The sequence below is a fragment of the Cololabis saira genome, chromosome 6, assembly GCF_033807715.1.
Source record: "Cololabis saira isolate AMF1-May2022 chromosome 6, fColSai1.1, whole genome shotgun sequence".
Taxonomy (NCBI): Eukaryota; Metazoa; Chordata; class Actinopteri; order Beloniformes; family Belonidae; genus Cololabis; species Cololabis saira.
Genome location: NC_084592.1, coordinates 13861571 through 13888131, shown reverse-complemented (window position 1 = coordinate 13888131; position 26561 = coordinate 13861571). Strand labels below are relative to the sequence as shown.

General features: G+C 39.9%; 1 protein-coding gene across 1 annotated transcript in view; it reads right to left on the bottom strand.

Annotated features, from left to right (window-relative positions):
- xpo4 (exportin 4) overlaps positions 1 to 26561 on the bottom strand; it is a 73278-nt gene that overhangs the window by 6365 nt on the left and 40352 nt on the right. Inside the window, exons 9-22 of the mRNA XM_061722883.1 lie at positions 25883 to 26040; positions 14925 to 15099; positions 14417 to 14593; positions 14118 to 14260; positions 13898 to 14043; positions 12310 to 12487; positions 9155 to 9314; positions 8104 to 8273; positions 5598 to 5772; positions 3030 to 3236; positions 2786 to 2872; positions 1355 to 1535; positions 382 to 503; positions 164 to 294 (exon numbers count right to left, since the gene is read on the bottom strand). Coding sequence (XP_061578867.1) covers positions 164 to 294; positions 382 to 503; positions 1355 to 1535; positions 2786 to 2872; positions 3030 to 3236; positions 5598 to 5772; positions 8104 to 8273; positions 9155 to 9314; positions 12310 to 12487; positions 13898 to 14043; positions 14118 to 14260; positions 14417 to 14593; positions 14925 to 15099; positions 25883 to 26040 — 2210 coding nt within the window. The remainder of the gene's footprint in view (positions 1 to 163; positions 295 to 381; positions 504 to 1354; positions 1536 to 2785; positions 2873 to 3029; positions 3237 to 5597; positions 5773 to 8103; positions 8274 to 9154; positions 9315 to 12309; positions 12488 to 13897; positions 14044 to 14117; positions 14261 to 14416; positions 14594 to 14924; positions 15100 to 25882; positions 26041 to 26561) is intronic.

Below are 26561 nucleotides of genomic sequence, written 5' to 3'. Positions count from 1 at the left end.
TAAATGTAAAAATAAAATAAAACAACCTGCAGTTAAAACTATTGCACAGACTGCAAATATCTGATGCCAATACTGGAACTAACTAAAATAACTGATCATAATAGCTGATCAATAAGAACACCAATTAAATCAGGATCAATAGTGCAACATGGTGAGAGGATACGAGGTCATTCCCAGCTCCAACGAGAACATGAGACTCTTGAAGAGATCTTCAGGCAGCTGAGGGATCTTTTCTGGAAAGATCTCACAGATGAAGGTGATGAGCTTGTAGTACTGGTTACACAAAGATGGGAACTGGAAGACAATGAGGACAGGATGAGACCATCACTGCTGAAGATTTAAGGGCTAACGTATCAATACATCCATGCTGCACTGCTTTACCTTCAGCAGGTCCTGAGACATGAGGGGAAGAACAATATTGACTCCATAGAGAACAACATCTGCTGCTGAAACGGTCCGATTGGACGCCGGTGTTCCCTGGTCTTGGTTTCGAAACACCTCGTCTGGAACGCGCAGCAATTTGAGGTCAAGTTTAGTCCCAAGCAGAGGTGTCAAAAGTATTCACATTCATTACTCAGGTAGAAGTATAGATACTAGAGTTTAAAAATACTCCTGTAGAAGTTGAAGTATCAACTCAAGTTTTTTACTCAAGTAAAAGTATAAAAGTACTGGTTTCAAAACTACTTAAAGTATAAAAGTAAAAGTAATGTAAGGGAGAAAAAAGCCATTAAGGACAAAAGCCATTGAAAATGAATGTATCTTAGTATAATGCATATGTACATCCAAGTGTAGTTGCAGGAATCTGAGGGAACGGATGTAAGAACAAAACTGGACAAGAACATCTGAAACAACCACAACCAAATTCACTCTATCCGGATGGAGCAATTTAACTGGATAGTTTTTTTTTAAAGGCCGAAATGAAATAGAGTAACGAGGCTGTTTTTAAAATGTAAGGAGTAAAAAGTACAGATAATTGCGTGAAAATGTAAGGAGTAAAAGTAAAAAGTCGTCTGAAAAATAATTACTCCAGTGAAGTATAGATAACCAAAATTTCTACTTAAGTAAGGTAAAGAAGTATTTGTACTTCGTTACTTGACACCTCTGGTCCCAAGTAACAACTCACTGTCTAAACCAGGGGGGGCTCAAAGTTGGTCGTCGAGGGCCGCAGTCCTGCACGTTTTAGATGTTGCCCTGCACCAATACACCTGATTCTGATTAAAAGTCGTCATGGGCTCATCATTCAGGTCTGCAGGAGTCTGACATGTGAAACGTGCAGGACGGCTGCCCTGGAGAACCTCTGGGCCCCTCTGGTCTCAGCTGATGTTCTCAGGCGGGGAGCATCCAAACATCTCACCGGTGTCGCTGAAGTCGATGAACTCTTTGGACAGCAGGTTTGTGAGCAGCTCCATAATGAGCAGCAGGTCCTGGTACTGGTCCTCCTCGGCCGTGGCGTCGCTTCGCTTCCTGCTCTGGTTGTTTTTGGAGTAGACCTGCAGCAGCGTTAGACACGCCTCGTACAGCTTCATGGACTTTGACTGAAAAGAGAGAAAAAAATATTAGACTCTCACAGGAGGACGGTGGTTACTGTAACCTCTTCTTGACCTTATGTAAAAACCACTGCTGTCAAACTCATATTTCACAGTATTTCCATATGAGACGACCTTCCCAGCCTTGTGCAGCAGGTCGGTGAGGGGCCTGTTGAGCAGACACTGGCCCAGCACTTTCTAGTGCTAAACCTGGACGCTCCCATAACATATAACACAGTCTTGCTAGTTTATTTACACTTTAATCCCATAAATATGTCACAGTTTAAGCTCTGGTTCTGCACTAGGCAAGAGAAACACAATAACTAAAAACATCAATAGACTGAAAGATACAGACAGAAATGATATTGCAACTCTTGGACTGTTGGTGGCTTAATAAACACAACAGGCTCAACATTAGTTCAGATTTGTACAAAAGCCCAAACCAAGCTTTATTTACAGAACTGATGTTACTAAGCTGCTAAAAGAAAATACATCTGTCTCATAATCATTATTAATACTCAACAACTCCAAAGAGGAACAGGTCACCTTCAAGGTCATTTGCAAAGTCTAACTTCAATCGTAAGAAAACATTTTCTGTTCCTAAAGTAAAGTGACACCATCTGTAAAAATCCTCACTTTTCCCCCTTTTTTAAAAAAGACATATGCATATAAAGCACAAAAATGTTGCTAACATCCACTAAAATCAGTTTTTTGAGTCCCAATGCATTTGGCCTCTTGTTATGTGACTCTGCAGTAGCTGGAAGATTATTTCTGAAACCTTCAGTTGCAGGTTGAACTGACAGGTTTGAATTGGAAATGCTGGAATGCAGCTGGACACTTTCATTTCATACAGACCAGAAACAACGTTTAGTGCAGTTACCCTTCATCATTAACACTCTGTAATATTTGTGGTTAGTGTACTAGTATTTTTTCTACATAAATCATTTGAGGGGAAAACCCCCCAAACAAAACATCTTTACCCTCAGCCCCAGTAAAACGCAAGATTGTGGAACTAAACTGTGTTGAAACCGAAAATGTTAGAAAGCTATAAGAAAGAGATAAAAGTGCAAATCAAAATATACAAATTAATATTTCTTTGTCTGATTTTCAGAATACTTTCAGTTTTTTTGTGTTTTACAGATAATGATGTATTTCCTGGTGAAAACAGGTGTGCAAAGTTAAACACAGGCAACTTGTTTTGATTTTGATGCAGCAGCAAAAATACTCATTATTTTGAACATTTAAGATGTCTCTCCTACCTCTCCCAGGTAACAGATCTGCTTGTGAGCCACTTCCACAAAAACCTCAATGATGAGGTTGATTGTCTCTGGCGTGTTGCTGTAAACCTGTGAGAAAAAGACAAAAGTCGCCACTAATGAGGTTTAACTCCAAGAGACTGATGACTTTCATACATCCCAGACTGATTGGATGAATAATTCTCCTCTAATCCCTAGTTCACACAGGGCCAACACACCGACGGCTTTGTTTCCTGCCCACTCTTACCTCCATGAGGCCGATGCAACTGGACAGAAAGTCCATGAGGAAAGAGAAAAGCGACGCCACGTTGTCAATCTGCGTTGCCTCGGCAATGCCGCACAGCGCCTCCAGTGTGGCGACGATTTCCTGTTTGACAGCTTCCTCTTGGCTGATCTGAGCAAAATTCTCCTGGTTGATGAGGTTGAGAAAACGTTGCTGGAGAGGATGAAGCACCTGGAGGGACGGACGAAGACAGAAACTGTACTCAAGCACCAAAAACATCCTGCTGCTTTCAAAGTGTAACCCATCAAATTTAACACATTCATCTAAAAAGAAAAAGCTACTTTTCGAACCATTGTGGTTCCTTTTCGTGCATCTGATTCGTAGAGTTTTGCAGGAAACGACAACCAAACCACATCACTTATAGGCCTGTGTTGAAAAAATCGATTTCCCAATTCTAAATCGATTCTCATATTAATTCCTAAAAATCGATTCATATGTCTAAAGATCGATTTTTAAAATTTTTTTTTCTTCTTTTATTTATTTATGTATTTTTTTATATTTTATATTTTTTTACAACTTTTGGTTATTTTTTTGTTTATCCCCCAAAAAGGAATGTTTTGTTGGACACGAGAATAACTGGTGCCATGTTTTTGCCTTTAAATATGTTTAAAGGTATGAAAACATTAAAGTGTTAGGTTATAATTGCATAAATTGTCTATATTTCATTACTTTATACACTGTCTTGGGGTTACATTTGCAAAAAATGCTAAAAACCAAATGCTCAAAAATTAAAAACAAAATAGACCGAAAATGGAACAAATAAAAACGGAATGTGGGAAAAAATAAAAGCGATTTCCTCCGTCTCTGTTTCCTCCCTGGATCTGTTTGGTAATTCTGACCCACATGATGTTTCTGAAAGCAGTTCCATCAGCATTCTGGGAGCTGATTGGTCCTTACAGCATCATTAGCTGCCAATAATTACTGTTTAATCTCAATATAATACTAGTAGTAATATTTTGCACAACTACAGTCATATAATTTAGCAACAGCTCTAATACCAGTTTTAATAACACTAACCCAAATCAATATCCGAATCGAATCGGATCGAATCAAAGCTTGATAATCGATTCTGAATCTTAAGAATCGGAATCGAATCGATTCTTGACATTTGAATCGATCTCCAGCCCTAATCACTTACTTAAGTAAAAAGTAGATAACAATATAAAAGCTCTCTCATTGTGTTTGGTGGACTAAAGCTGAATCAGTCGCCAGCTCCCCGTCTTCTCTTCCTTCTCCCCGAAGCCATCTGAGTTCGGACAGAGCAGCTGTACAAAGCAGCAGCTGCCGTCTCACTTGCACAACCCCAACAATTACTCTGGAGTCACCGTGGCTTTGCACCCACATTTACTACTGTCAGCCTATTAAGACAAAGACCTGCAGGATCAGGACGAGGATCGAATTATGCACGCGGCAGAAAGACCCAACAGCAGAATAATATCCACCGCATCCATGAATCCTGGCTGTGTGGCCTCACGCTGAGATCCACAAACCGCTCAACCAACTAGCAGTTTGATGCAGGAATAAGATTGGAGATGTGACGATATTTACTATCAAGAACAATTACTGAAATCTGTTGGCCATTCCTTAATAAGAAAAAACTAAATGTCAAGATTGTCTTGTTGACACTGTTCTCCCTCCTCCAACGTCTCAATACTATTGATCTGAGATCTGAGACAGTTATGATCACAAATGTTCATAAGCATTCATGTAATTAAATGCTCTGATTACACACAAGTAAATGATTACAGCTGCTGTAAAAGATCAAAGTCTAGTCAGGAGAAAGTTCTGTACGGTAATAACTTACTCTCTAAAAATATGTTTGACAAATTAAGATTAGTTAATCAGCTGCTTTCATTGAAACTTAAAACAATAAATACATTCTCCCAACAGATGAGAAAACAGTTTGTCAGATGTTTAACCCTTGTGCTGTTTTAGGGTCAAGGAAGGAGGAAGAGAAGAAGGGAGGAAGGAAGGAAGGAAGGAAGGAAGGAAGGAAGGAAGGAAGGAAGAAAGAAAAGAAGAAAGAAAGAAAGAAAGAAGGGAGGATGGGAGAAAAGGAAGGGAGAAAAGAAGGAAGGAAGGAATAATGAAAAGAAAGAAAGAAAGAAAGAAAGAAAGAAAGAAAGAAAGAAAGAAAGAAAGAAAGAAAGAAAGAAAGAAAGAAAGAAAGAAAGAAGGAAGGATTTGAGAAAAGGAAGGAAGAAAACAAGGAAAGAAGGAAGGAAGGGAGAAAAGAGGAAGGGAAGAAGGAAAGAGAGAACAGGAGGAAAGAAGGAAGGAAGGAAGAAACCAAGGAAAGAAGGGAGAAAAGAAGAAGGGAAGAAGGAAGGAGAGAACAGGAGGAAAGAAGGAAGGGAGAAACAGGTCATTTTGACCCGAAGACAGTACAAGGGTTAAAATGTTTGCTAATACAACTAAAATATTCTCTTCTGTCTTGACAAATGATCTTTGAACATTTATTTACCAATCAAAAGCACGCCTCTTATAAAAATGTTTTTATCCTTATTTATAAGACATGCATGAGTGCGGTACCTCGGCCCAGTACTGCTGCTTGGTGTCAGAGTCCATGTGAGCGAAGCCTCCCAGCACCAGCGCCTTCATCAGAGACCTCTGCACGGAGCTGGACAGCAGGTGGAGCGGTGGGCTGCGGCTGGCGAACTGCTTCGCCAGGTTCCACCAGCTCTCACACTGAACCACGATGTTCGCTCTGGTCACAGGGACAGACGGACGTTAACACTGCTGGACGCTCATGTGACCACAAGCAGTTTGAACAATGACCCAACTGGTATGTGACTAAGGCTGGGCGATATATCGAGATTTTAATATATATCTATATATTTTCAAACGCGATATGGTACGAGACAATATCGTTTATATCGATATAGCTTTTTTTTCTTTTTTTTAATGGTTTTGATATAGCTTATTTTGTGACAAATTGACTTGAATGTTTTGAGATTTGCACAAATGTTTTGTTATTAGCACAACTGTCAACCTCAGTGGAAAAGTCTGCCTGTTACTGTCTACATTGTATTAATTGCACAGTGTATTTTAATTCAATTGTTATGCAGGAAAGGGATATTTGTTTTATTTTATTCAAGAAGCATTTTTATTCTATATATGCAGGCAGTTTATTTTTATTTCATTTGTTTTATACATTTTGATATTGTGCAGACCTCTGTTAATAAAGGTGTGTGATATTTGGCACGAGGCTTTGTATTAAAACTGACTGTTTTTTTAAGGGTTTGCCTCAGAAAAAAATGAAGCTAACAGAGATGCTATGCTATAATGCTTTGGGGGAAACCCCAATTATGGCACAGAAAAAATATCGATATATATTGAGTATCGCCATTCAGCTAGAAAATATCGAGATATGACTTTTGGTCCATATCGCCCAGCCCTATATGTGACCCAAACACTATCAGGACAAAATAACATTTTTTTGTTTTTTAACACTTACAAACCACCACTGCACTGGTTTTCCTACTGAAAATGGAAGAACTCAGCAGCATTTCAAAAATACATCTAAAAGTTGGTGTGAACTGGCATTTAGGAGAAGTAACATGACTGGTTATCAGATCAACTGTTTAGTTTTTAAATAGTGTTGTATGAAACAAATGAAAAATTAACCCTTACAGTGTGTTCAATGTCTAAAATGACACCGTGAACAATGAAATATAATAAAAGCATAATTAAAATGTCAAAACTGCCTCAGGGTGAGTAAACCAGAAAACGCAAACGTTAGACCGGGTGGAACAAGATAACTAACGCCTCGTTCTGAGATACGCAAGTCCTCCGTCTATGAAACGGATCAATATTACATCTGATCACGTCTGGTGGGGTCCTGTGCAAGGAAATGCATTTCAGTGTAGGTGGATGAAGGTGGATGCTACAACCAAGGAGAAAAGCTCTTTTTTTCTTTTTAATTAAGATTTTAAGTGGCTCGGGTGACCTTTATTTTGAAAGTGGTTAAGTAGAACTGGGTATGGGGGTAAAGAGTGACCGGCCGGGATTTAAACCAGCGCTACTTGCACAAGGACGATAGCGTCTGCATATAGTGTGCCCACTCAAAAAGCTATTTTTTAAACTACAAGACTGTCTCAGAAAATTAGAATATTGTGATAAAGTCCTTTATTATATATAATAAAGGATATAATATAATATTCCTGATCATGACTTACAGCTTAAGAAAACTCAAATATCCTATCTCAAAAAATTAGAATATTCTGGGAATCTTAATCTTAAACTGTAAACCATAATCAGCAATATTAAAATAATAAAAGGCTTAAAATATTTCAGTTGATTTGTAATGAATCCAGAATGTATGACTTTTTTTTTTTTTTTTTTTTTTTTGCAATTGCATTACAGAAAATAAAGAACTTTATCACAATATTCTAATTTTCAGTCCTGTATTCTTTGGTATATAAGCGCGGAGCATAATGATGACAACAACAAGAAACAACTAATCCTTCCTGTCGACAGAGAAGTGCAGAGCTGATCCTATAAATATGATTAATATTTAAAGACGAGCCACTGATTACAGTGTCATCACAAACCTAGAAATATTTAAATTCTCACTTTGAAATACGCAAAATTTTACAAATCAATATATTCTACATATATAGTGACAGTCTGGTACTGATTTTATTTTATATTACCTTTATTTTTTAATATAGTCTACATTTGCACAATTCTTCGCTGAGTCTTAGTCTTAGATCATGACGTCCACAGAAGCTCCGTGAGCTGCTTTCATCCAGCCGTAAAGCTATACCAGTGTTTGGAGGGAGGAGACTGGGACGAGTGTTCAATCAGCTGTTGCTTTGCCGATAGCAGTGACAGGAAGGCGCGAGAGGTGGACAACGCTTCCTGGAAGTTTTAACGAATATTTCAACATGATATAAACTATTTTGTGCTGCTTTAAGACAAAGTCTGGTGGGGAAGCAAGTGGAAGGTGCAGTTTCTCCCATCGGTCTGAGATTGAGGGGATTTCCACAGAAATAAATGGACATGTTAGCGGAGGCGTGGTGAGTTCTGTCCTCACCTCTCCCTCTTCTCTACCAGAGTCACCAGCAGCTCCACCGTGTCGTTGGCCAGGTCCGTCTCCGAGCTCCACACTGACAGGTTGTTGATCACTTTTTCCAATAGATATCCCACAATCCACTGAGCGCCCTCGGTGTCTGCACCAAACGCTGTGCTGAAAGGAATGCTGATCTGAGGAGTGCAATGAAGGAACGAATAAATAAAAAGGTGAAACACATGGTAGATAAGTACTTGATTTACTGTTATTACCATGCACTGCAGCCAGGGCTGGGCAATATATCGAGATTTTAATATATATCGATATATTTTCAAACGCGATATGGTACGAGACAATATCGTTTATATCGATATAGCTTATTTTGCGACTGTAGATCAACGCTGACCCTCGCGCTGGCAAAAAAGTACCTTTGTGTGCTGAAACCTGACAGTGTTGACAGGTTTGTTTTCCTGGCACAAAATGTGTAAAATGTACAGTAGTCGACTTGTTGTAATTATTTGAGATTTGCTCAAAGAGATGCGATATCTGTTTACATGTTTTATTTGAGATTTGCACAAATGTTTTGTTATTTGCACAACTGTCAACCTCAGTGGAAAAGTCTGCCTGTTACTGTCTACATTGTATTAATTGCACAGTGTATTTTAATTTAATTCTTATGCAGGAAAGGGATATTTGTTTTATTTTATTCAAGAAGCATTTTTATACTATATATGCAGGCAGTTTATTTTTATTTCATTTGTTTTATACATTTTGATATTGTGCAGATCTCTGTTAATAAAGGTACCTGTGTGACATTTGGCACGAGGCTTTGTATTAAAACTGACTGTTTTTTTAAGGGTTTGCCTCAGAAAAAAATGAAGCTAACAGAGATGCTATGCTATAATGCTTTGGGGGAAACCCCAATTATGTCACAGAAAAAATATCGATATATATCGAGTATCGCCATTCAGCTAGAAAATACCGAGATATGACTTTTGGTCCATACCGCCCAGCCCTAACTGCAGCGACAGACATTTGTGCTCATGTTGTTGTGTGGCAGCTCTGGAACCCCCACCTGCTCGTAGAGCTTCTCATCCACCAGCAGGTACGTCTTGGCCCATCGTCTGAGGAACCACACGATGTCCTTTCCCATCTGGGGGCTGAGCAGCTCAGTCAGGCTCGCCCTGGTCGCCCTGGACTCCACCTCCGACGTCCTCAGAACCGCAGACAGCAGCCTGGAACACAACGGTACCACAGAATGACTGATGGGACATGGGCGGAAGGTTCCATGAAGCAGACAATGCTGTGAACAGACTGGTTCATGTTAGGACGACCACAGCTTGACATGAACACTTACTTACTTTTGTGTCACCATCTCAAACAGCTACAACACAAACCCAATATGGAAATGTCCATAGATGTAATCAGATGTAATTGTGCCACTTCAAACTTGTACATGTTGCTGATTAAAACTTGCACAATCATGTGATCTATTTTGCTGACAATCAGTCTTTGAGTCTGTACCAATAACAATAGCACCCTAAATTAACCCCATGAAAGTAGTTTCCAAACAACGCCAGTCGCTAACAATGCAAATGTGCAAAGTTCACAAAAAATATAACATTTAAAGCTCAATTATCTGAGTCAAGGAACACCTGAAACAAAGGAATACTTGTTTTTCACAACAAAGTTAATAGCGGCTGCTTTGCTCATGTTGTTTGGGCGTTTTAGCAGTCTTAAAAAATGAACTTCTCCAGGTGGGGGTCTTATTATTATCTCAGCTACCTCAACTGTCACTTTTTAACCTTATTTATTGTCTGTGTTCATCCTGCAAACATGGGAGTTCTTCATGGCCAGAGGAAAGGGAGTCGGTGGCACCAGCTTCCTACGTGAGCGCAAAGTCAAACATTTCAAGACAGAGCTGCATCATTGAGGGCTGTGCATAGGTGTGTCGTTAGGAGACAAAGATAGAACGCACCTCTACAACAAATGATCAAACCTGCGCAGACAGCATCATCCTGGTGTGTCACAGTTGGACCCACACATGGTATATAAAAGGACACAGAGACAGAGAGCTTAAAGCAGCTTACAGCTCTGCCTTTCTTACTTGACAGCACACACTTTCAGATTGTTTGCAGAAAACAAAACCACGCTGACATTTACAGAGCCGGGGTCGGCCACCCATTATTAGGAAACCTGATGCCATCAGCCTCCTGTCCCTGCAATCCCCTGTCGTCGCAGTCACCCCCTGACACGCGCTGATGCACACGCACACACGCGCGTGGCTCTACATAATGAATGATCTAGAAAACAGAGGCTCAATGACCTTCAACAGACAATATCAGCGCTGTTGTGAGCGTCTATTGTCGTCACTGTGATTATCAGGAGAGCATCCAGCCCGGCGGAGAGGCACAAGGCTTCTAGCACCACGGCGACACGTCTAATTATTGTTGAAAACTAAATCCTCTTGGGTAACACCCACTAGAGTTACACTTTGCAAGCTCAATTTAATTATGGGAGTATTTTTAGCACAATCAAGGTGTCGGGGTGTTCAAGGCTCACAGGGACATTTTTCTTGTTGTGCATGAGAATCATTTCTTTTCAAAACTAAAGCAATCAAAAGGAAATAAAGAAACAAAACACTGGAGTGAACAATGTGTATAACTTCCCACAATCATAGAGGAAATCCTGTCGGCTGATAATATTTCAATCTAACCACAATCATCAAATTACTTCTCGTGTAAGACTATATCATCTTTTTCAGCACAGCCAAAATAAAAAGGCAAAAACCTGCTGTTATTGTGTATTTCATGTAAGCGTAGCAGCGACAGCTCCATTAAGCCATTTCATCGTACCTGTTAGGCTGAGCTAAAGCACTACAAGCTGCACTGAAACCATATTAAAACATTGCCACGGTTACCGTGCCTGTGTTTTACTGGTGAAGGCAGAGAAGCTGGTCCACCTTTAAATTTATAGGATAATAAATGAGACGACAGTCGGAAACCCAACTAAGATGGGGACGGCGAGGAAATCTATTTTGGGAGTTTTAATGGAGGCTGACTGTCAGCCGAGACAAACTGGAACAACAGACTTCATACAAAGAAGCGCCGTCGCAACACTACATAGCTGCAGCGTCGTGGTCTCTTCACTTTCTGGTAAGAAGATCCTGCTGCATCCTCTTTTTAATACAGTTTTTTATTAAACTCGAGAAGTCACCACTCAAGTCCTCAACACTTCACGTTAATGCGAGGCTTGACAACTCTACCAAAACCATCTGTCATATAATGAATAAATGAAACATTTACGATGCAGCTGAAGAGCTCAGTTACATTTGTTCTGGGGGAAATTGTTTTTTTTCCTTTCTTTAGTTCACAAAGTCAGGACTAGGCCTGTGTTGAAAAAATCGATTTCCCAATTCTAAATCGATTCTCATATTAATTCCTAAAAATCTATTCATATGTCTAAAGATCGATTTTTTTTTATGTGTTTTTTTATTTATTTATGTTTTTTTTTTCATCATTTCATTACAACTTTTGGTTATTTTTTGGTTTATCCCCAAAAAAGGAATGTTTTGTTGGACACGAGAATAACTGGTGCCATGTTTTTGCCTTTAAATATGTTTAAAGGTATGAAAACATTAAAGTGTTAGGTTATAATTGCATAAATGGTCTATATTTCATTACTTTATATACTGTCTTGGGGTCAAAAAATGCTAAAAACCAAATGCTCAAAAATTAAAAACCAAAATAGACCAAAAATGGAACAAATAAAAATGGAATGTGGGAAAAAATAAAACCGATTTCATCCGTCTCTGTTTCCTCCCTGGATCTGTTTGGTAATTCTGACCCACACGATGTTTCTGAAAGCAGTTCTATCAGCATTCTGGGAGCTGATTGGTCCTTACAGCATCATTAGCTGCCAAAACTTGCTGTTTAATCTCAATATAATACTAGTAGTAATATTTTGCATAACTACAGTCATATAATTCATGCAACAGCTCAAAAAACAGTTTTAATAACACTAACCAATATATCAATATCGGAATCGAATCGGATCGAATCAAATCTTGATAATCGAGTCTGAATCTTAAGAATCGGAATCAAATCGATTCTTGACATTTGAATCGATCACCAGCCCTAGTCAGGACACAATAAATACATTAAGAATTTCCATTTCTTTGCCGTATTTTCATATTTACAGTTTCTCAGAAACAAGGAAAGGAGACGCTACCGGATGACGGAGTCTGTGCGGTTGAAGCCCGGTATGGAGGAGGCCTTTTCCCCCGGCGATCCCAGGATCTGCAGCGTTGTGTTGATGTCCACCTCTGTTGAGTGTTTGATGGAGAACTCCATCACCTCGGAGGGGATCAGCGGGGTTTCACCCTGAGGATCGTCTGCTAGTAGATACCCTGGGTAAACCATAAACAACATTTTAGTTCGCAGCATGTTCACCTCATCAAATGTTTTCACACAACCTCTGGCAGAGGTTGCGTAACCATTATAGTGGAACTTCAAACCTACAACTTTCTCATTTTCAAAGCCAAAGCATCAAACTTTTTATTATAATAATTTAAAAATTATTTGGGCTTTCACTTTTTTTTTCTCCATTTTAAACAGTTTCCCATATTCTTTGTCTCCTAGATAGTAAGTTTGAGAAATTTCAGCTGAAGCAAGCCAGTTCACTTACAATAAAAAATGTTTCCCTAAAATACCCTACTTTTATCATCTTATTTTAGTTCGCCAATTAAAAATAAAGTACGAGGCGTCTTTTGGAGGACCGGCACGCCCAGTTTAAAGCCGCCGGCGATGCTTTGCACAGCTTTAATGATGCAGGCATTATTTAATTAGCTTAAAGCCACAAGTCTGGGTGGAGTTCACTTAATTCTGTCTGGGTTACAAATAAAGTCAGTAATTAAGAGTAAAACACACTGGAAAATTCATTTGTAAGCAAAATATAAATATTTCTTTCTTCTCTATTTAAAAGTCATGCAACTCAGTCAACTTTGTCAAACTGGCTTCAGTGTGTATAACTGTAACTAATTTTAAATTATATGAGGAGTTTGTGAAACATGATACCCGACATTCGTTTAAGACTTTTATTTTGTAAAGTTATTGAAAGTTCAAAGACGGAACAAAGTGCACGGCTGTTGCCGGCGGTGCTGTTCTGTTATCTAGAGCAGTGGTTCCCAACCTTTGTTCCTTGTTCCCCCCCCTACTTGTGTCTAAGACCAGCCGGGCCCCCCAACCCGTACGTACTAGCAGCAAAAGAGTAAAGTTATTCGTTACAAACCTTAATTGAAAAAATGAACATCAATTATGTTTTTTTGATACATTTCTCTTTGGTTTACCCTGTACTTAGTTTTTCTCACCTTCCTTTTGTGTCACCAATGTATAAAATATGCACAAAAAAAAGAATTGCAAGGACATAAAAATATTTCTGAAAAATGTCTCTTTTAATATGAGACCAACATTTATTTTTTATTTTTCCTTTAACAACCTGTCGGAGTAAATTAAATGTTGAAGAATGATATAATAATAAGTTTTTATCCTGATAAATAACTTAGTATTTTAAAATGACCAAAATATATTTCTAAGTAGGTTTATACAGACTTGGATTATTTTATTCCATTAGGTGTGTTATTATGATTTTTTATTTATTTAACATGTGCAAATATAATTTTTAAACTGCATATCCTCAAAGCAGACAAAGTTTTGTGCCCCCCCAGAGATCTCTGGCGCCCCCCCAGGGGGGCCCGGACCCCAGGTTGGGAGACACTGTTCTAGAGCTCCTTTTGTGTGTTCTGTGCACAGCTCCTGACCTGAGACCAGTATGAGCCAGTGGATGTCCTCGTAGAGGTCGTCCAGCACTTTGCGGTCCAGTGTTCCCAGGTCAGACGAGGCCATCAGGTGCTGCTGGGTCCTCTGGAGCTGCCCGTGCAGCCGGTTCACCCGCTCCTCCAGAAGGCTGCAAAAACAAAAGAAATGTTACCAACTTCACATCACAAAGATTAAAAGGGCCGTTGTCTGTATTGTGTTTACCTGGTGAGCAGGGGGATGCAGTGGTCCGCTGCCACACGGCCCAACATGCCAATGCTTGACAGCTGGTCTGAGAACAGTTCTCTGTCATCCTCCTGCAGCTCATTGATCTCTTCTTCATCGTGAGACGATATGCCATTCACTGACTGACAGGTTGGCAGGCGGGGGGAAGTCAGGGTTCAGTCAAGCCCAGAGAAGTTAACAAAGAAGACATTTCACGTTAAGAGAAAAGATCGAGCCCAGAGTGACGATAAAAGTCACATTTTTAGCCTTCTAGAAATACATTCCAGGACGGGTCTCACCAGATTGCGGGTCCCATCGGGAGCGGCCAGGTGACACTGGATGTAGGAGTTGAAGACCTGGATTGCTGGCTGGATGAAGCAGCCGCGGGGAAAGTGCTCCTCGTCCTGGACCAGCGTGAGCCACGACTCCAGCAGCTTGTCATAGGCCTCCATGTAAACCATGTCGTCCTTATCCAGCTGAGCAAGAGGAGGACAATGTATGCTTTTTTATTTCTTTTCTTGGTTTATATTAAAAACAGCCGTCTATAACACCGTGGGGAGTTACCACATCTGTGGGAGTGATGACCAAAGCTAGCCAGCTGAAAATTATTAGGAAGGAAACCTGATGTGTTGCAAATATGATGCATGCAAATCTGCCACATGTCACAATATTTCAAGCAAATGAAAAGAAATTAAATGATTGAATTAAAACTCAGACTGCTTAGTTCTTCAAGATGTACTTCAATGTGACTGAATTGAATGAGGATAGTTTGAGTTCTGAGCAGCAGCTGACGGCGTCGTTACTCACCACCTCCTCCAGGGCGGCGCTGCGTCCAAAGGAGCAGGTGAGCAGCGTGAGGCAGTTGATGAAGGAGGTGAAGAGGTCGCTGGGCAGAGCTGTCAGCGTGCTCCGAGGGAACATGGTGATGAGATTGGAAATTATATTGGAGATGCCCACCGCCTCAGAGTCCTCAATCTCGATCCTAAAAGAACAGATGGTAAAGACAGGTCTCAGGGTCAAATCCCACAGCTGCCTGATCACGACGCTGATGAGCAGAGATACACATTATTTCTCTAGATAAAAACAATCACATGACGCGTATTATGTAGTCAACCAAAGAGTAAGCTTTATAAATCGTTTTTCCAGCAGTATTTTACTCTGGAATAAAAGACTGGTGTTTTTGTTTCTTTTTGGATTAAAGTAAAAAGGCAACACAAGTTGAAACTTGATTTTTTTCCCTCATTTCCAATTTTGCAAGAGTTTACATACTTTTACTGAGTTGAAGTCGCTATCTGGTTTAACCACTGAACAATGAGGGAAGGAGACTGACATGAAAATTGATCCTCGGCCAAAACTGCCAGCCTGACCTCTGAGCACTTTTTCACAGCTGCATCTGATATATATTTTTATGGCATTTCTACATCACAGGAAAGGGAATAAAAATTCAAGATGGAGGAAAGTCTGTACAGCTGCAATTCAGTTTCTGGTTTTATAGACCTTTACAAACCAGATCAAACTGTGAAGGATGAAATGGCAGATGTGGAAAGAGTGTTGCTCACTTTCTAAAAGCAGATAGGAGAGCAGATTTTAATCTGAATTCTTCCCCATCTAACCATGTCGTTTGCACAATGTAAAACTATACATTTAAAAAGTTTGTACGTTTAAAAGAGACAAAAAAGACCCAAAACACATCCCATACTATAGTTAACATCATTCTATAACTTCAGTATGCTCTTTACTATCTTTCAATAATAATAATGATAATGCATTCGATTTATATCGTGCTTTTCTTGGTTACTCAAAGCGCTCATAATCATTCATTCACTGGTGGTGGTGAACTCCATGCGTAGCCACAGCTGCCCCGGGGCAGACTGACGGAAATGTGGCAGCCACTCCGCGTCAATGGCATCCCCGACCACCACATTCATCCACATTCACACACCAGCGACGCCTCACTGGAGGCAAGGAGGGGGAAGTGCCTTGCCCAAGGACACAACCACACCCTACTGGGGGGAGCGGGGTTCCAACCGCCAATCCTGATCATCGGACGACCCGCTCTACCATCTGAGCCACTGCCGTTGCTTGATTCTTTCAACAGATCGATAGATACTTTATTAATCCAGAGGGAAATTCAAATCTCATTCTGAAAATATTTCTGTGTAAAATGTGCTATATTTGACACCACGACTAATCATTGACCAGGAATGTAAAAGGGCTCCAGATGCAAAAGAAAAAGTCAGAATCAAGGAAGCTAGACTTGAAAGGCATCACAAAAAATATGCGTGGAAACTTGGAAACAAAACATTGTTCACAAGAAGTGCGTCTCCATTAAATTAAAGAGTACATATTAGGCAGCCTACCCTTCCCTTTACTGTGTTTTTGTGCTTAAACAAAGGTCTGGGAATTGCAAAGCCTTCCTCAATAGGAATGTTTCCCTCTCCCACGTAGGACACTCCTGAACTTCCTGGAAGTCTTGTTGAAGCTCATCCCTTTCCCCTCTTACCTTACACCGTCACCATGAAACCCGTGGCTTGATGTCTCTCTAGTGGCTTGTTAGCATGAACAAAGCCGGAGTAGCTGCTTTAAACATCACTATCTGGGACCAACAGGCTAATCAGAGATGATCTGGAGAAGCAAAATCTAAATTTGTTAATTCGTATTGACCACTTCTATCAGTTTTTCTGATGATTTGATCCTTTTCTTCTGTCCCGCCCACACTGGATTAAAGTTATCCGGGGAACAGCGGAAATTTGTAATCTGTAATAATTTAAATAATAATTTAAGCCAGTGCGAATGCACCATGACGGATTTGTAAAGTAAAAATTCCACCATAAATGACCCCCCCCCCCCCCCTCGTTTCAGTAAACACTGAGGTCGTGAGATAATTCTAATCCTGTGCGAGTGCACATCTGAGTAATTCAGTGATTTCATTTTGTTCTGCTTCTTTCCCAAATATGACCGCTGCAATACAGTGTGATGTTATATAAAGACCTTATCCTACATTCCACTGCATATAGCGTGATTATTGTATTGGGGGACAAAATATAATATAATTAATTACCATCAGATACCAACAGATACATTTAAAACAAAAAGTCCAGATCTGCAGAGGAGCAACCATGAAATGACTTGCTTGGTAAGAAACTTTTTAATCTTTCATCAAGCTCAAAGACTCAACAAAACCATTAAGCTTCAACAAAAAGCTTGTTTACTGTTACCATGGTTACGAAAGGCAGATAGGCAATTTTCACATTTCTTCCTTCAATAAGTGGTATATAATCACTGAAATCTAGCTGTAGAGTGTCAATTCAGAGGCTTTCAACGTAACATTTAAAGTGCATGTTTAATAAAAGGTAACAGTTTATGAAACGCAAGGATTCAGTGACACTTTTGGGAATCAGTGTCTGTAAATCACAGTAAAACACAGGCTGTTTTTCCCGTGCCGAAGTGCTAAAAAACACAGACGTAAGGGAGTCATTTTAGAAAAAACTGCAGGTTCAGAGGTCATTTTAGTCCAGTGTGAATAGTACATCAGAACATAAGTGATGTGGAAACACTTTATTTCTCAATGTTTCCCAGAACATTTACATGTTATGAAATACTAAACACTAATTGAATCTGACTGTAAATGCAGTTTTAAAATGCATGTTATACTAGTCTGACTGAAATCAGCCAGATAAAGTTGAAGTTGTGATGCTCTCTGAGGATTTGATGGAGAAGTAAAAGAAGAAATGCATACAAATAGAAAGAGAATGCGAGAAAGTGTCCAGTTCCCCCCTGGTGTCTGTCTCAGTCTGCCGGCACCAGCAAGCCAAAGACTGATCTGTTTTGGTGTGTGGGTTAACTGTAAAGTTAAATGCCGATAAGACGAAAGTAGGCACTGTTGCAGACACCTGTCGTGGCAGATACAGATACAAATACTGTATTTTCTGGACTATAAGCCGCACCTGCATACAAGCCGCATCCGCTCTATTTTAAATGTTATGTTGTTAGATTAGATATTTACTACATGTACAAAAGGATTCTGAACTGTAAATGATGTACATGTTTGTACCTAAATAGATCCTTTCCTAACAGCGTCTTTTAACACGGCAGCAACTTTGCTGATTAAAACGGGACAGAACCAAGAGAAGATAACCGGTATTTATTTATCTATTTATCTGTTTGAAATCTGCTTCTACCTGCTTCTATCTGCTAAAGAAGAAGTAGCGTATTCTTCTTTGCATTTATTTTGTCTTAGTTTTGATTCTAATTCCGGTTAGAGCGCCCCGAGTGGTGGAAGAAAAATCCACAGAATAGCAGCACCTTTGTATAAGCCGCACGGTTCAAAACCTATGAAAAAAGTAGCGGCTTATAGTCCAGAAAATACGGTACTCTGTCCAACTAAATGCCCTAGTTGAGCTAAACTGTGCATGTAAAAGAACAGATTGATTTCTTGACACAATCAGCACTCTCTCTCTCCTCATTCATTATCAAACTTTGTTGACAATGTATGCCTGAACCCCCCTCCCCCGATAACTGTGCCTGACAAGTATTTTTACTCTGCATTTAATCCATGAACTGAAGGCAGGTGAAATATATAATGGGATTCCACAACGAAATAAAGCAACAAAACTCCCAGATAACAGACCAATGTCTACATCATCAAGTTATTATATTACTAAAAATGAAATAACTTCAGAGGCAGTATAGATGCTTTCCTTACAGCTGTGACAGGAAATCCTGATGTCCTACATGTGTCCACAATCCTGCAGTCTAGTTCTAACTACTTGATAACATTAATACACTCAACAATTTATCGTCCAAATGACTTAATCGCCATCGTCGTCAACACATTTGTGAAATTCTGATGTTATTAACCTGCAGCTCAGTTTATTTAAGCGTGCTTTTGCACAGTCCAGCAGCGCTACGGGTCCTGCCTCTGTTAGATTCATGTCTATGTACGTTCGGCGGGAAATCCCCGACAAAAATTACTTCCATCCCTCACGCTTTGTGTGGACTTGAATGTTTTTTTTCCCCCCTTCCCTCTCTAAATGGTTTCCTGATGATGCAACTGGAAAAAAACGTTCCAAGAATAGGTGATTACAGAGAGCAGGGGAGAGACACGGACAGAAAACGGAGAGACCCCTTCTCTTATATGTCCTACATGTGATTGTGTGGCAGCTTGAATCAGAACACACACACACACACACACACACACACACACACACACACACACACACACACACACACACACACACACACACACACACACACACACACACACACACACACACACACACACACACACACACACACACACACACACACACACACACACACACACACACACACACACACACACACACACACTTCTTCACGTACTGTACAAACCCATTTTAAATTTAAATGGTCAGTCCAAAGAAAATGACAACATGATTGCAGTACTGGTGTTTTTAACTGTTTCTACAAAATATACTATAACATAATAAAAAGCTGCAAAAACGTCTTCAATTGCTTCAATATTCATTGTGGGTGAGACTTTGAGAGAGACTTTTCATTGCTAAAAGTTTAGTTTTAAACTGCAGCTATTACAGCTAAATAAATGAAATAAAAGTAAGAGTGACTTAAGTATCCAGAACATTAGGTTCTGTATTTTAAAAGCAACTGAGACAAAAATAGGACTAATGGGTTTTTACTCTCTTAGCCATGGTACAATGTAATGAATTATTAATTTCATTATACTCCAATTATTATTCTTGTTATAACACAGCTGAAGTAGGGTGAACTTAAAAGTCACAACTTTAAAGGTCAGTGAAGTCCATAAATTAGGATGATTCTTTACTGATAAATGCTAGCATAAATGTCATGTTTTTTTATAAAGTAAAAAAAAAAAAAAACAGTCTTAAATGACTGCCGACAGAAGGATTTGTTTTGGTTTGTTACAGCACCGAGTCATTTGATCTTCACCGGGCTGGTAAACCAAGGTTAATTAAGCTGCTTATTTCCTAGAAGTCATTTGCTAAGACCGTCTGGTTGCAATAATCAGTTACCACATTTGTTCTGATTATAAAATCCATCTTAATGATATTTCTCATGAAAACATGACAACTGGTTAGTTTTGTCAGTGAGTCAGTCGAACAGTGATAAAATACAATAGTTCTTGTGCATAACTTCAAAGAAAGACAAGCTTTTTTCTCTTTACTTTCATTGACTCAAACTAGTGTCCAGATTCTCTCTTAACCTTCAGATGATTGTCGCCTCCCCCTCGCTGCTAAAAACAGAATGGTAAAAGTGCACTCTCTCCTAACGTATCTTCCTCTAAACATTTACTGGCTGCACCAGATGCAGGGACGATCAATAGCTTCAGGCAAGCAAGGCTCCTTGACAACACACCTTGTAAAGCTATTACCGTTACTCTATATCTTCAGATTAGCTCTGCACAAAAGTAGGATACATGGAAAGGTACGTATGGAGAAGCCCGTCAAGTGGGGAATTGTTACGCTTCCGTGAAACAATAACCTTTAATGAGGAAGAAAATGTAATCTTATTAAACATAACCCAGATCTTACTTGGGCTGCAGGGCTGTTCATTTTTTTTGGTTTAGTTTGATGTGGTTTTATTAAATTTGAAGGTAAAAAAGAGTGCAGGTTACTCTGGAAATCAATTCCTTAAAGCAAGATGAATTCAGAATAATTCTGCTGGACAGAGGCTCAAAACGGACCTTGAATTACTCCTTATGGGAAGTTCTTTACAGCCATGAACCAAAAGAAAATTTCAAATTACAGCCCTGTAGGATGTGGGAAAGAACAGTTTGAAAGAAATGCTGAGAAAAAAAGGCAAGTACTAAAAGAAACTGGCTCCAAGATAAGCGTTAGCGATGAAACACACAGCAGGCTTTTATATCCTTCGCTTGGAAAGGAGGATTACAGAAGTGGATTTTCAGCAATAAAGGGAGCAGGGTGGCACACACTGGCCATTTCCAAAAACCCCATACTAGTACTTACAAAAATGTAGTATCTGTATGCAAACAAAAGGAGAACTTGCACCGTGCAAAAAAATGCCCAGATGATATACTACTACTGGAAATGTTTACAGAATGCATCAGCAGTTAACTACAACAATGAAGAGTCACAGATAAATACTCTGCTACATTTAACTTCCAGAGCCAGGAACTACTGAATGGTCTTGTATATACTTTAACGACTTCACTGTAATGTATTTGATTTCAAGAATGGTCATGGTATTCTTGAGGAAACACTGATGTTTCCTTGTTATTTTCAGGAACACTCAATTACCAGCCTTTACAGCCAGCCTTTACTTTTGTGTGAACAAGCCAACATTTAACTACTTTTACTTCAACACTAACCAAACATCCGTTCAGATACAGCTTCAGATAAGCAACTAAGGCTGAGCACAAAAAAATCAGCTCTTTTGGATTGTATTTGTCATTTCCAAAGATTCTCTCTCATTTTGTGAAACTAAAATCCGAGGTTACAAAACGGTTTGTAAATTTCTATTATTTTCAGGACAATTAGCATCTTTAATATATTTGTTTCAGGAGGTTTTGCTGGTCTCATATGGTGAAACTTTTTTTCCCCCATACGCATTATAAAAATAAAAAATCTAATTTAAAAATAAAGTTTACTTTTCACCGACTTTGAAGCAATACTACTTCTGACCACATGGGGGCACATATCCACTGTGTCAACAGCAGAGCCACTTTCAACACTGCTGGAGACGGACTGTTTAAAACAAGGACGAAGCATTAGGTCACGTGACCCCATTGGTTTCTGAAGAATGATTTTGAAGCCTCTTTCTCTTCGTATGGGGCGCAGCTATGTTACTGGGGAAGCCGATGGGGACACACCCACTGTATGACAATCAAAGTTATCTAGCTAGCAGCTCCTTCACCGGATCCCTGTGAAAATATCTGTCTGCAGTAGTTTACGTGGAATGACTTAACGGTGAAATCAAACACTACTGTTACGTTTAGTGGACGCTGGATTAGTAAAAGCAGCTGGTTGTCTCACTAACGATTACGGATGAGGAATGATAACGGCTAGCCATTGGCTGAGACGACTGTCAATCAATCATATTAGAAATAAATATAATGCTTAATATAAACTCTACAGGCATGGCACAAAAAACATTCACCCCCCTCAGAGTTGTCTTGTGGGAAATTAAACGACAGATACCGAAACATTTGTTTAAACCAGGCTGTAAATATGTTTCTACTCTAAAGTCAATGGAGATTGACTCGCTTTTGGAGCCAGCCTCTAGTGGTCAGTTGAGGAACTGCAACGTATCTTGGTTTCGCATGAGCCTCTACTCAGAAGTTAGATGTTTGCTGCTTGGCTGGGGACGGCATCTTGTAATCCCGCTTTGTTCCACCCGAGCTGCACTTTGAAGTTTCTGTAGATACAACTGCCTCCACGTGACCAGAACTGGTATTGCAACATAAGAGTGGCTTAAAAATGCCTACTTCTTTTGATGTGTACGTCTTATTTAAAGTATAATTTTTTTCTAATCATCAGTCATTTTAACTTAACTGTGAAAATCACATTGGTTGACTCTTTTTCAAAAACACGCACAGCATTAGATTTCAGGACATGTCCTGAAACCTTACCTTACCTACATGTCCTGAAACCTAATACTGAGGCGCATAAAGATTCTAAAAATAGTCATCAATAGTAGGAAACACATTTTCTGAAATATCAGTTAAGAGAACTAATCAAGTCTCGTAAATTACATGTATGTGTTAAAAAAAAAAAAAGAAGCCATAAAGCATGTAGTTTGATTCATTTATAAGAGCCGTAACCTCTGATAGCAAGCACATCCTCTCAAACTTTATATATTAACATTTCCCACCTGAAATAACATGCTGTTGATGTCTTCTTGTTATCAAAAACTTAATGATACCTGCCTGGGTTTAAGACTTAATACATCTCTGAGTATATCCCTTCCACTGCATAAACCAATTAGTCTGACAAAGCTGCAGCAACAGTGATGGACAACAGTTGTTCCATTAACGATCGGTGGCAGGGACAGGTACGTAGCAGCTGAGCATTGTTCATCTGTGAGTATTAATACCAGCACAGACCATCGCAGTAAAATCACACCTCCTGAAAGGGTTTTTTTTTTTATTTACTTCCTCTGACAGACTGAAACATTTTAGGTTTTATTTAGAAAGTTATGCAGAGTGGATTTTACTTGCAGTTTTATTGGTCTGGCAGCTCTGTGTTAGAGGCCACCTGCTGACTGATACACACACACCCACACCACTCATCCACCCATATTTGGCTGCTTTCTAGATTTGGTTTTAATCCCCTACGTTTAAAAACTGGTTCTAGGACAAAAATTAAGTAATAATTTAGCGTGAATATAAGTTAGCATGAATTTGGTTTACGTGGCATCTGGGAAACACGAGGCATTGGGTAGTCCATTTGTTTTTGAACCAGGAGACAGTTTCCCACGGAAGAATAGGAGGGCATTTCAGCAAAGACTCAACAAGCAATTATTCCCTGTAAATAAAGCCTGAAAGGTTCAGTATGAGCAGTGCTCCTGTTGATGTTTCCCTAAATCACTGTTGAGTCTTTCAATTTTTAAGAAATTTAAAGACGTACGAAATCCTTGAGGAGAAAACGGAGATGAAATCTGCAGCCAGAGACTAACTGAGTGGGCCTCTACTCTTTTTACACAGGTAAAATAAACAGTGTAAGTTATTAATAACAAAAACGTTTTCTTGGGTTGAAATCAAGATAGTAAATAGACTATATTTATATATCACTTATTTAGTCTTACTGGCCTCCCTTTTACACTACAAGTCACATTCATCCATCCACATTCATACACCATCCTCTTAGTCTCTATAGATCTATACAGATTTCATTTTCTACTGAGACTACACAGTGTTGTTGTATTTTTTCTTCTATCGTGCACAAAACCACACACAGATTAATCCATTGGGAGATATTTGGGGTTCAGTGTCTTATCCTAAACACTCCGGCATGTTGGCTGCGAGGCCAAGAATCAAAGCAAACACTTTCCAGTTGGCAGACGGCTCTATGTCCTAAACCCAGCCGCCCCGATTGCAAACCTACAAAATGAGTGAGTTTGTCATTTTTATTACTCTTTTTCACCTTTTCTTAGGGACTACAACAAATTGAGGCAATTTCCGAATAATGTGACTTTACGGCCTTGTCCCGTTTATGTGATCGTTGCAGATTTAATGGTGCAAATCAATTGGGGGCACCTTTAATCTCTTAAAGAATGCATTTGAGAGAAAATCCAATAGGTTTGAAGCATCTTAGGCTGACTGAACTGCCAAGTTTAAATTAGGTCTGTCAGGTTGTTTCTAAAGCTTTAACTGTCACTTTAGTGGAAATCACTTAACAGACTTGAAGATGATGAAATATAAGGCTTTTTTAATAGTCAAAGGTAAACCTGAAAGGATAAAGGTGACGAGCCAAATGCTTGTCTTAGGTCGTTGGGAGTGATTACAGCACACACTTTTTAATGCATTTAAGAACACAGCAACTATGTGGGAGGTTGATGCAAAAACGGCAACATCCTGGTGTTACAGCAACAGTCAAATTCATCCTCTGCAGACGGTAAATAGAATACACATCCACAATTTCATCCATTGTATTTAAACTATCCTGCCAATACTGCTTAAATATTAAAAGCATGAACTAATAGCCAAATAAGAATGACTACTAATCCTGTAACTTGTGTAAATACTAACAGTCAGTACGTTTACATGCAAAGTCAAATTATTGCCTTAGTGCGACTGATATGGAAGTTTTAAAAGCCATGTATACACCGTAGCCGGGCTGCAGTCGAACCCAACTGGAGCTCTTGAAATCGAGCTACAAGATAACACGGCTCTAATCAGAGTTATTCCTGCATGTATATGCAAACCATGGTTAGCCGAGCTACTGACTGGCCTCAGGCCAGTGGCCTGGGACTCCTGCTTCTGGAAGTGACGACAGCGCGGAACCGGGAATAACAACAGTCATGGCATGACAACAACACAGAAGCAGAAGAACAAGACGACGAAGAACAACGAAGAAGTATGTGCGAAATGTACAGAGCTGCTGCATCGTTAGCGTCCATATCTCTGTGTGTTATCCTTCTACGTCTGCTTCAAATCTGCTGAGTTTGTTTACTATTTATTCCAACTAACCAGAAGAATGCCAATGCGAAAGGATGTGTAGCGCCACCTATTGACGTGGAGCCGAACGCACCTATTTCTCTTCCTCCGCATGTATACTCCAGTTAAATCATTAAGGCTGGATTATGGTTCTGCGTTAAATCCACGCCGAGCGTGCGCCGCAATGAGCACCCCACGGCGCACGCCACGCCGTGCCTGACGTGCAACACCCAAAAATTGTAACTACGCGTCAAGAGGTCGTAGACCAACGCAGACCGAGAGGGCTGTGATTGGTTCGCTTGGTAACAACGCATTTCCGGTTCCGAAGCAGTCGTGAACTTTCAGCGCTTTTTTCTTCGTGTGTGTGTGATTTTTTTTGCACAATAGTTGTCCTTATCTCTTTGATTCACTGTGACTGGAAAAGTCGGATAAACCGGGAAAAGAACGCCACCCCCCTAGCGGTAGTGGGGGGTACTGCACCGCAGAGAAATGTAGAGACAGAGAAGTCCGAAGGGTTCACGACGGCGTCACGGCAGCGGCGTGTGCTCTGCGTTGGTGTAACTCAGAACCATAATCCAGGCTTAAGTGACGGACTACACGGTGGATGGTTTGAGCACAGGCACATACTCACCCGTTGATCATGCTGAGCAGGCCCTCCACCATGTGGGCCAGGTAGGAGACCTGGGCGCTCTCATCGGGGAAGATGGGCCCATGCATGGAGGCCAGCTGGGCCAGGCACTGAAGGGAATCCTGCGCCATGTCCGAGTCTTCCCGAATCTTCCTGTGTACCTGCACAAGTCAGAAACAGCTCTCAGTACCTCAATGAAGCCACATATACTTTGGGAAGTGGATTACTATAATTAGCTAATCACACTTCAAAAAGAACATACAGAAATGTAGGAAGAGTTATGGAAAATGAACAAAAACAAACAAGTGATGATCCGATGTGAAGTCACATCAGCCAGGTAGTCTTAGAAATCCTGGGACATTTTCAACTCGTTCTAATTGACACTAATGCTCAGGACCCTTAAGAAGACATTTAAGGAGAAGAAATGAATTTAGATTGAAAATTGGAATTAACAGAACATAAAGAGCCACCTCCTCCCTGCCTCGGTCCAGTGCAAGGGAGAAACCAGGCCCTTCACCAACTCCCCCAAGCCTCTCTGCCCCCCCTTCATGTGCACGGCCACCAGCGTGAACCCTGCCTCTTTCCATGACTGACTGAAGCAACATATGAAGCATAATACTTACATTAGTAGGTGTGACATAAAATGTGCTGGGTTAAAAACTGCTTACCCCGTCTTTAAAGA